The sequence below is a fragment of the Staurois parvus genome, unplaced genomic scaffold (assembly GCF_062004578.1).
Source record: "Staurois parvus isolate SC_StPar_1 unplaced genomic scaffold, SC_StPar_1.0 ptg000607l, whole genome shotgun sequence".
NCBI lineage: Eukaryota > Metazoa > Chordata > Amphibia > Anura > Ranidae > Staurois > Staurois parvus.
The window spans coordinates 1,088,719-1,100,794 of NW_028318403.1; the positions used below are offsets into that span (position 1 = coordinate 1,088,719).

General features: G+C 40.7%; 1 protein-coding gene across 2 annotated transcripts in view; it reads left to right on the top strand.

The window, feature by feature from the left end:
* Positions 1-6,392, top strand: part of BCAR1 (BCAR1 scaffold protein, Cas family member) — a 208,529-nt gene extending 202,137 nt beyond the window's left edge. For both annotated transcript variants that reach the window (XM_089692853.1, XM_089692854.1), the window contains one exon: positions 51-6,392. In XM_089692853.1, coding sequence (XP_089548979.1) covers positions 51-560 — 510 coding nt within the window. In that variant the 3' untranslated portion in view covers positions 561-6,392. The remainder of the gene's footprint in view (positions 1-50) is intronic.
* The last annotated feature ends 5,684 nt before the right edge of the window (positions 6,393-12,076 follow it).

A 12,076-nucleotide genomic window follows, 5' to 3' on the forward strand; every position in this document is an offset into this window, starting at 1 on the left:
AACAGTTTTACCAAGTAAAATTCACAAAATATGTTGATGTCTCTTTGCAGCTAAAACAGTTTGAACGCCTGGAAGAGGAGGTTGCCCGACCTATTGAAAATGACCTATCAAACTGGACACCACCTCAACACTACAGCCAGGTCCGCAGCACCCTCTGCAACTCTGACCGGCAGCTTCTTCTCTTCTACCAAGAGCAGTGCGAGGCCAATGTCACCACCCTCACCAATGCCATTGATGCCTTTTACAGCTCCATCAGTACCAACCAGCCTCCCAAGATCTTTGTAGCTCACAGCAAGTTTGTCATCCTCAGTGCCCACAAGTTGGTCTTTATAGGGGACACTTTGTCACGGCAAGCCAAAGCTCAGGACATCCGCAACAAGGTTACTCACTACAGCAACCTCATGTGTGACAAGCTCAAAGAGATAGTTCTCACCACCAAGACAGCAGCACTTCAATACCCATCTCCATCGGCAGCCAAGGATATGGTGGAACGAGTCAAGGATCTCAGTAATAGCACCCAGCAGTTCAGGATGGTGTTGGGTCAGATGGTTGCCATCTGAAAGGCCAGCTGAATTCGTTATCAAGGGACAAACATCAGGTTTGACACTGAGAGACAGCAAGAGGTCCTAATTGCTCAGTGAGCTTTTGACTTCTCCTTAGAAACATTACTGAACTATAATTCTGCTTCATGAAAAAAAAATAAATTTAATGAACAGTGACTCAGTCCTTACCCTCAAACTAAAATCTGCATTTCACTACACAGAGGAATGTCGGACAATAATTAGCTCTTAGCTACATTTGTAAATAATTTGGGATTACATGTTCATTCCATGTCCCCAGGTTGTCATATATGAACTTCTTTTTTTTTTCTTGACAATGCATTTTAATAATTATGTTTTAAGCTGCAATACCACAGAGGTTTCCCCACTGAAAATCTGTCATTGCTCTGGGTGCCTGTGTAACACATCACTTAGAACACTAAAACAGGATGATGTACTGTACCAAACATAAACCAACATTTTGGCATACCCTAAGACAATTTAAATTTAAGATATTTGGATCTGCATGTAGGTTTGGTGGTTAGTCAGGGCACAAATAAATGTTCTGTGTAGCTTTTGGGCCCTTCTATAGATTGTTGACAAAGGCAACCTGGTGTTAGCAAGTCAAAGAAGAGCCTACTGAAATTGTTGTTCATAGAAACTTGCAAACAGCTGATATTTTTCTATCAAATTTTTTAAAATGTAAGCATGCTTCTGATTGGGGCAACACCTTTTACTCTTTCCCTTATGTGTTAGCAGGCCTTGATACATTTGCCACATCTTGCTTGTGTCTACAGCAGGGGTCTCCAAACTTAAGAATCAAAGGAACAGTTTACTGCCCTTCAAACTGTAGAGGGGCCAGAGTATGGCCAATGGGAGTAGACAATGCCCTGGCATCGGTGGGAGTAAACCATGCCATAGGCTTGGTGGTCAGTGGGAGTAAAAAGCATTACATTACTGGTCTCAGCGGGAGGAATAGTGCCCCATTGTTGGTGTCAGCGGGAGGAATAGTGCCCCATCGTTGGTATCAGTGGAAGGAATAGTGCTCCATCCTTGGTGTCAGTGGAAAGAATAGTGCTTAATATCTGTGAAAGTAATCGTCCCCCAAGGCCCAGTGAAAGGCAAGCAAAGGGCCAGATTCAGCCCGTGGGCCACAGTTTGGAGACCTCTCGTCTAGAGTATTACCCAGTAAGGCTAGCCATGCATATTCAATGGATCCCCATATTCACACTAAAAAGTCTGGAAAGGGAAATCTTCCTGGCTGGCTATTGTATTCTGCCAGACACCGCTCTCAGGGCAGAACACCAGACTGAAGTTTGTTGAGCCAGGTGCCATCCATAGCTTGAATTTTGTACAATTTCTGATGAATTAAACAGAATTCAAGCTATGGGTGGCCCTGTCAGTACCTCCTGGCTCAACAAACTTCAAAATTTGAGCTGTGTATGGCCAGAATAAGACTATTGCAATTATAGATAATGGAATGGAATGCTTCTAGCCGTACTGCATGCTGGGTCTACACAGACTTCTTTTTATAAAGCCTTATAGTATGGCCTTTACACAATAGAAAGTCTAATTTGCTTACAAGAGTTTGTAACTCCCAACCACGACTTTCCTAGTCATTGCTGTTTATATATTTCTGATTGAGTTTACCAGGTTTTTTTTTTTTTTTTAAATGCAGAACAAAACATAATTTTAATCTGTAATCTTACAGAAACATGAGGGTTGTGCACTTCCAAGTAAAGTTGCATAACTTTAATAAAGCCTTCATAGCCCAAACTCTACACACACCAAAGGAACCAGAGATAGTGACACTAAGAGAAAGAAGTGCCTCTCCTCAACTCCCATTGTCTTCTTATTACCAGCCTGTCCGCACTGCTGTTCAGTGTGACACTGGGGTTGTACTCGGAGATTACACAGGCGGCAATATTGCAGATTACCCATAAATCCCTGGGCCTGACACTATGCCTTAATCCATTTTTAGGAACCAATCATCGTTCAGTTTTTCAGTGAAGCCTGAACCCTTGGTTCAGTGGTAACATTGAATCTCTTAGGATGTAATTTTTGTGTTCAAATTTGGAAGAATTCAGTGTATTTTGATGAATGACATAGATTTTCTATTTGTAGGGCTATGTTTTATGTGAGAAAAATAAGGTAAAGAAAATATTGTCACAATAGAATATACTGTTGTGGTGTTAATGAAACTCATTGGAAGTAATGACTGCACATGTTTTGTTCTGTCTTGGAGTTTGGACATAATCTTCCAACAAATATGACCTCATCTCTGTTCATGTCATTATTGTACTCGAAAATTGATCAGAGTAGTAGAGAACAATCATGTCTTATGGCTTGAAAGCAGATTATGTTTTCAATGATGATTTGTTCATTAGGGCACAATAGAAAACCTGGAAGGAAGTCTCTGTGTTGCTTAGAAAGTAATCAGATCTACTTTTCATCCGTTATCTTCACCTGTCTTATCCAGAGCTGTGGTTATAACCTGCAGTGACCAAAGGAGCAAAGTCACAAGCGCACCAAGTGAAAAGAATGGATTGTCATCATAGGGTGAGACGTTCAATGATCCAGGAGTGTGTCTCAATAGGACTGTTGCCCGGGTAGCAAGACCATATCATACTGATGCCCTTTCCAAATGGATTGTCTTTGGAGCTCCTTAATGGAGCTGGCACATATAAAGATGACTGTTGACACACTGGAGGAATTACATACTCCATGGAAGACCTTGTAACTGTGTCTTTGTGGCAATAATAATGGTTTGTCTGTATTCTTGTAAAACATTATACTAGTTCTAACCTGCACTAGAAATACAACTGATAGAATCCAATGTAAAGGGAACCCATACACTTTTCTTTCTCCCAGTTTTTATAAATTGGAGTAAGCATGCCTTCATATTTAACCATCACTCTGCCAGAAGTTTCATGCTGTTTACAAATGGCTGCCAGCAAATGTATGTTAAATACAAAGTGGTGTGCTTTGGGCCCAGTTGGGTTAGTGTACCTATGATAGGGATGCATTTCAGTTCTGTTTCCTACAGGTATCCTGCTGATCAACATAGCTATTATTAAAGTGCAACTCAAGCAAAAAACTTTTTTTTTTTTTTTTAAACCTTTGGATAGAGTGGGGAAGGGTAAAGCTGGGCATATAGCAGTATAATTTAATTCAAAATGTTTTGGAATGTTCATTCGATTTCCTAACGGTTAGTGAAGCTAAATTGCTTTTTCTTTTTCAATGTGCTAACAAGAAAAAAAAAAGAAGAAAAGTGCAAGACTGAAAGATTTTCTCAGTTTATAACTGAAAATGTGGTATTTACTAGGAAAAATCTTACATACTGTAATGAAACCTGTATTAAGCTGGCCGTACATGGATCAAAATATGTTTGGTTCAGCATGGACCGGCTGGATTTCGATCCATGTTTTGCCACTGTGATTCAACAGAATTCAATTTATCCACTGACTTCTGTTAACTGCTTTGTTGTTAGATTGTTGCTAGATCAGTGTTGCAGGCAATAGACTGCTGTGCTGATCATTGTAGTCTAATGGTGGGGGAGTCTTCCAGCTGTCAGAATACAGAGGCACATTGAGAAGGATTCCCCCTGTCTACCTCAAATGTATGAATGAGGTAATTGGGTCAATTTTTTTTTCCAACCTACTGGTTGGACAAAAAAAACTGACCCATGTATTGCCTGCTTAACATGTCTAAAATTGCATTCAACTAACAGGTTGATGTTTTAAAGACTTTCAAATTAAATTAGTTGACCCAGTCATGGCAAGAATGAATGCTCTTCCGAACAATGTTTCTGTGAACTAGTCAAAATCTAGTCACATATGGCCATGTTTTTAGCATCTGTGTTTGAGTGGATTGAGGTCTCATTGGGGATATCAACCCTACCTTCATTTTCTGTGGCAATGTTATCATCCGACAAGATGTAAGGGAAAATCTGCAATAAGTAGACTGTTGATAAGGGGTCCAACCCCTGCATTATGGAGAGGTATGTATTTCTTTTGGCTATTTTCCTTTGCTTGTTTTGGTCGATGTCTCATAAAGCAGTAAATGCCTCACAAAGCAAAGGTACCTCATGAAGCTTGACTGGAATACTCCCAGGATGTTGCTAAGTGAGGCCTAGTCATTACTGCTCACCTCCGTCATTTCAGGAGCAAGCTCTTTCTCTCATTCAAACCCCCTCATGTGCTCTTTCTCTTCCCTGATGCAGTAGCTCTAAGCTCAGCATCTGAGAGCTCACTCTTGTGATGGTGGAAGTGAGCAATATAGATTAGGCCTCAGTTAGCAATGTCCTGGAAGTATTCCAGTCAGGCTTCATGAGGTACGCAAACAGCCTACAACTGTAGCAAGGGCATTATTCAACTTTAGTCAGAGCTGCACAGTTTGACAAAGGAGTGATTGTGGGCTCTGAAACATGTTACCACCCATCACGATTTGACGTCAATATATCCCGACGTCACTTCTGATTCCGGTCCTAGTGCTTGCATTCCAGTGCTGCTATATTTGCTGCTGGAGGAAGACACAGCGGGGTTTATTTACTAAAGCTGGAGAGTCCAAAATCAGACACACTTCTGTATAGAAACCAATCAGCTTCCAGGTTTCATTGCCAAAGCTTCATTGAACAAGCTGAGGTTAGAAGCTGATTGGTTTCTATGCAGAAGGGGGTCTGATTTTGGACTCTCCAGCTTTAGTAAATAAACTCCAGCCTGTCATACGGACTTAATCTGCTTTCTGACAGAGTCCAGCTTTATTCTACCTATCCTGCAGAGCTGTTTTAAGGATGCATTGCATCCATTCATCCATCCGCTGTCCATCGAGGCTTGCCAGCAAATAAGGACTGATGATATGCCCATTTACTCTCATCCTTGTGAGTGTATTTTAACCCTTTCCTTTACTTGTTTTTAATTAAATTAATACACTTAGACGGCGGCGCCTTATGTTTGTTTATTGATTTATTGTAAGCTGTTCCTTTAACTTTTTCTACTTTAAAAAAAAAAAAAGTTAGGCATGAGTTGCATTTTAACCTTAGCTGGAAGTGCAGTACTCCCAATCAGGCTGCGGCTAATGCCCTTGAATATAATGGAGGTTAATTAAAATTATTGGAAATCTAAAACAGACACAGAATGGCAATCAGAAAACACTTCTCAGCCTACAGTCTAAGTGTACCATTAAGCTCACTGAAGCTTTCCAGCTGTTGAGCAGCTTCAAGTCCCAGCATGTCTCTCCAGCCACCATTTCCCAGACATTTACTGGAAGTCATTTAGAACTCACTAAAATGTCATAAGGTGAAAACCTTTTCATGTATTCTATGTTTCCACATACTTGTCAGGGCAAATCAAAACATCCTAAAATTGGTGCTATTGATCTTTTTTTTTTTTTTTACATTATGTTGGGCGTCCAGTAGGCAACAGGTTCTCATCGGTTCAGAAATGACATTGGAGCCAAACATTTTCTTCTGTTGATTGTATGGTGGTAAAAACATTTCAGATGTCAGGATGAAAAGAACTAATATGTTAACTCATACATTTGTTATACAAGATATGAGATATAAGAGACGTGTTCCTGTTGTTATGGATTAGATTTAGAGAACGCAGATAAAATCCAGAAATTGCTTCAGATATCGTATAAAAATGTGTTGTTCCAGGTTATTGTCCGATTAACCCTTCTGTACTGGGGTACATGTAGCTTTGGCTGTGGAAGGGTTAAGGCCATCAGCAAAGTGTGCAGTGTTGACTGGTTCTCCAAATTACAAACCTCTGTATTTATCCAACATCCATTCTTATGTAGAACAATCTAGAGTTTGATATGACCAGATGGTTGAATAAATATTACTGATTCAGATGATGGAGTTTTTGTTTACCAGAAGCAAGATTAATCACTGACATGTCAAGATGGAGCTTCTATAGGATTTCTATACCTGGATGCAGAGTTCAATGCCCAGAAGTTATATGCAACTATTGTCTTTTGACAGCCGACTATGCCTGCTAGGCCAACAATTTTCTACCCAGCACCTTTGGTTCTTTACTCTAAGAATGGAGGGGGAGGCAACAGGGCCACCCACTAAGCAAAATGTATACACTGTATGACCAGCTTTACTGTGGAAGTCTTCTAAATATACATGAAGCCAGTGAGGGAGTCAGACTGATAAAGCAGACCATTACCCTCCAAACACAAAGCACACTATATACCCATTCATAAACATATTAAGTCATTTTATCAGCCTATTTTCTGGTTTCCCTTTAGGCACTGGTGGCCTTACAAGAACTCTGGCCAGATCTTGCATGTGTGCCATACTAGATAGAGGGCAGCTTGTTAGTAAAGCTGTGCCAGATCTTGTATGGTGCATGCGTGGGATTTAGAGCCCAATCAGGAAAGAAAGACGTACACTCACCAGCCACTTTATTAGGTACACCTGTTCAATTGCCTGGCAAACAAATTGCTAATCAGATCACCTGGCAGCAACTCAATGCATTTAGGCATCTTGATGTGGTGAAGATGACTTCCTGAAGTTCAAACCGAGCATCAGAAGGGGGATTTTAAATGACTTTGAACATGGCATGGTTCTTGGTGCCAAACGGGCTGGTGTGAGTATTTCAAAAACTGCTGATCTACTGGGATTTTCACGCACAACCATCTCTAGGGTTTAAAGAGGGTGGTCAGAAAAAAAAAATATCCAATGAGTGGCAGTTGTGTGGACAACAATGGCTTGTTGATGTCAGAGGAGAATGGGCAGACTGGTTGCTGCATCATTCAGACGGTAGGGTCAGAATTTGGTGTAAATAATGTGAAAGCATGCATCCATCCTGCCTTGTATCAACGAGTCAGGCTGATGGTGGTGTAATGGTGTGGGGGATGTTTTCTTGGCACTAGCAAGGTGTAACTAATAAAGTGGCTGATGAATGTATGTTCCCATGTGTACATTTTATGTTCATCCTAAATACATTGCCTAAATAGTATTGGCATTTTGTTAAGGGTGCAGGCAATGTCTGATTTGGCATTCACCAATATGTGTATCCAAACCCAAAATGTCTGTCTTTGCTCATCTCCATCACATGGTAGATTGAGAGATTGGAAGTCTACAGAAGAAAGATAACATTCTTTCTGCTTTCATTTATAAGAATGCTACATTTCTGGCAAGCTCAACAGAAGATTTCTATACACGCATGATGTTTTTAGCCTGAACATGAAAACAAATGCACCCACCACATCTAAAGACCAGTAACCTGCAGTATGCCATATACTGTTCTTGTGTTTAATTATCCTTAGAAATTAAGTCTTGAGTGGTTAGCCATTTAAACACGTATGCCCATGCAGGCAAATCAAGACCTTTGTTATGAAGCCTCCTTTCTGGCATCTACACTAACCTTTCCTTGGCTTCCTGCCACTCCCTGTAGCCAACTAGAACAAGGAAATCAAGCTCTGTGTAAGCTCTAGTCATATCTCTAATCATGTTTACATAGGCTTCGTGTGTCAGCCATAGGCCATCACCAAACACCAGCTCTGTTACATGGAAGAAAGATGTAATGGGTATTTCCATCACTCCTGAAAGGTGAGCAGGGTAAAAGAACAGTTCATATACTGTACGCCATTTGTGTAGGAGCTTTTAAGCAAACGTTATATTTGCAAGCCTTTTTGTGCCCTTACCTTTGTCGAGAATGTTGTAGCAAACTAGGAACTCAGAGTGACACAGAGGCTATGTACACAGAAACTAACATTCAACAGTAGGAAGAACTTGATTAGGGGAGGCTGAAATAAATTAGGGTCACAGGCCCAATAGTTCACATAATGGGGTTAGTGGGGGCTCCTCCCAGTTGTCTGGCACCAAGTGAGCTAGGAATCCCAGCCACATAAGAGACCAGTCAGGTCCATAATAATGCACAAAATGGGTTATGAGTTCCTGCAGTCCTTATCAATAACTGGCAATGGATGAACCACAATTCTCGACTGTCTTAGAAATACATAGTAGCGAAGTAACTACAGGTCCTAGCAATTCCAGTGTCTAGATCAGTGGTCTCCAAACTGCCTTGCCTTTATCCGACGCTTGACACATTACTCCTGACACCAACAAATGGGGCACTATTCCTTCCACTGACACCAAAAATGCGGCACTATTCCTTCCACTGACACCAACGATGGAGCATAATTCCTTCCACTGACAACAAAAATGGGGCACTAATTCTTCCACTGACTATTATTTCCCTAATACCAAAGGTCGGGCATTGTATACTCCCACTGGGCACAATCTGGCCCTCCTAAAGTCTGAAGGACAGTAAACTGGCCCTTTCTTTAGAAAGTTTAGAGACCCTTGGTCTAGATAGCAGCACTCATCCAATACAAAGCACCAAGTAACATTTGTAGACAGCTTCTTTAAATCTTCTAGTCTTCTAATAAGGATCTGCAGCCTTGAGTACCTCAGTTTCTATTGATGGAATACACTCTGAGTATACTCCCTCTTTTCTCTGAGCAGAGGTCTGTTTTATTGTATCTAGAACAAAAACAAAAAAAAGCAGAGCACACCAGGTTTGTGCATTACCATGAATCAAATTTATTGAATCCCAAAGAATCCAGTGTATTCACAAAAGTAAATTAATTCAGGCACAGCAATGAAACCTGTAAACACAATGCAAGGACAATGCTCCAATGAAACCCAGTGGAAGTAGGTACGGCTTGTATGTTTCAAGGGCTGAGCCCTCTTCATCAGAGCCAACCAAGGCACACAGGTACTGATGGAAACTTGTAGTGCTGCTCAAAGTCGGATGTCTGAGAGTAACTACTAGTTACTGATCCCTGATGTCCACTGGCACCAGAAGAAACAGGAACTGGCTTTCTGTCATTGATTCAGACACAATGAAGTTGAGGGAAAATGGACGCCGCATCCGCCTCCACGATGATTCAGCAATGGGATCTTATATATAAAATAAAACCTCTAAAATGACTACTACCAAAACTTACCAGATCAAATCCTCTGCCTCTTTCTGTTCTGCAAATTTAGGATTTCTGTGGGCCCGATAGGAGTAAAGATGTATATAAAATGGAAAATACAGGGCATATGTGGATCCTAATTTGGTAGTTTTTCATGTGTTCCATATTATTAGAGGATGAGTAAATACTGGGACTTTTAGTGAAATATTCCATTTTGCAAAGCCTGGAATTATTATTATTATACAGTATTTATAACGCACCAACAGTTTGCACAGCGCTGTACATTACAAAGGGAGACAGGACATGCGACAGTACAATAATAATACAATGTGATACACGAGGGGTTCAAGGGCCCTGCTCTTTCGAGCTTACAATCTAGGATGCAGAGTACCTTAGATAAAAGGTATAAGCATTTCATTTATAAAACTTTGTCAACTTCACCACTGAATCCTTTATAGTAATCTGCTCTTCTGAAATGTACCTGTGTTATCCTGGCATTTCATGCCCACATTCATCACATTTCCTAATAGTGAATATGCGCACCAGAGGAGTGTGGCAGCTGATGCAATGTCATGTTCACAACAAGCTGTAAGGACAGCTTTGAGGCCAAAAGCTCCAAAATGCTCAGTAAGAAAAAAAATCAGTTATTCTCCATGGTGGTGGTTCACATCTCCATTCCAAAACTCCTGAGGCCAATAATACAAAAATGCCAAAGCTCCAAAGGCTTGGAAAATGCTGTACAAAAAAAATGATCAAAAGCGAGCGTACAACAAACACGGGAAAAAAGCCTCAAAAAAAATACAAAAATGCAATGCTCAGGTGTGAATTTAGCCCTAACCCAGCAGATTAATTTTCCTACCGGAACTCTCCATAGTGCTGAAATTATAAAACAAAAATTCAGAAAAAGCACATCTACATCTTTTTCAGAAAAATAAGCAGTCTGGCACACCAGGGATGCACCCTAGCAATGTTGCTACCAGCCTACATGCTGTTCAGACTGCATGAACATCGAGGGTTTCCTTTAAAAAGAGGTTACCCTTCTCAAAGCTCCACTGCCTGATACTGCGGGTCACCAAGCTCTCTGGGACTGACACCAGAACATAACCTCAGCAATTACAGTTGGCATATCGTCAGTAGAGGTGAGCTTGGGCATCCTCCGAACTCCTAACTTTTCTTTTTTAACTCCAGTGAGCTGCAGGTTGGGTAATTCCCACCCACAGCCTACTTCTTTGTTTCGATGAGCTGTGGGGTAAAAATGATCCGGCCTGCAGATCATTGGAGTTAAAAAAAAAAATTAAAAAGAACTTGAGTTTTACGAGAGAAGAGTTCAGAGGTTGCCTGAGCTCATCTCTAATCATGGATCGTGCTTGGAAGTCACTGGTGATGACATGTCTTCTGGCTTTCAAACAGAAAGCCTATGCAGAGGTACAGGGTGAAAGCTGAAGGACATGTCTGCAGGAGCCCATATTGTACCCGTTATCTACTGAAGGGTGGTGCAATGCTTTCCAGGTTCCTGCAGGAAAAAATAATACATGCACTTATTTTTTTTTCAGCAAAAATATGTGCATTTATTATTTATTCTGGAAGGGTGACCTTGTTGCAAATTAGCAACCCGCGCTCATATAACCTGTGCTGTGCTAAACAACAAAATCAAATAACTGATGCTGCTGCTCAAGTGTAAATCACTATAGATATAAAGTTAACCATAACACAGCACATAACCGTATAATTCCCCCTCAATGTCCAAACTTAAAGTGTTACTAAACCAAGAAAAGTAAAATCAGTCTGTATACGCAGTAAAGCATGCTTGATATACTCACTGAGGAACCTAAGGGGTTAATCATCTGCATTGTGTAAAAACACTGTTTGATCCTGTCTTCTCTGATCCTCCCCTTCTTCCAGTGCCCCTCTCTTATCTCCTAATAATACATATCATGTGGAGACAATCTGCACATGCTCAGTTTGGTGTGTATTGCTGGAGAGTTTTTTCTTTTTCTTGGGGGAGTGCTTGTGATCAGCACAGGACCAATCCCAGACAGAGGTCAGGGGTTCTGCATCCTCCTAGAGCAGAAAGAAAACTCCTCCTACAAGCTTTAATCAGTGTTCTGATAGAAGTCGCAAGACTGCTCTACTTGCTGATGAGAAAAGGTATTTAGCAGTTTATATTTGCTAACATGATTGCATTTCCATGTTCTGTGTACTGTGGGAGACCAGATATAGTGAATGCAGAGTCCTTGGTTTAGTAACACTTTAAATATTGTGAACTATATAGTGAATCCTCTATTAAAAGTGCTCCATGCTCATTATCTTCCAAAAAATCTTCAAATAAAGTGCTCCGTGCTATTTTCCATTCATGAAGTGTCTTGGTGCTTAAAAATCTCAAAAGTGCTTGGTGACTCATGCCCCTATTTAATCCGCACTCGCCAAACCAGATGTACTGTTTGTTTTTAGGACCAGTTCACACTATACAAATGCAGTCCAGATGCGTTCTGGATGCGTTTCCGCATGCGTGTTTTTTTACACATTCCGGTGCATTTTTGATACATTCCAGTGTGTTTTATATACATTCCAGTTCATTTGTTCTGTTCTCTTTTACTTCATTT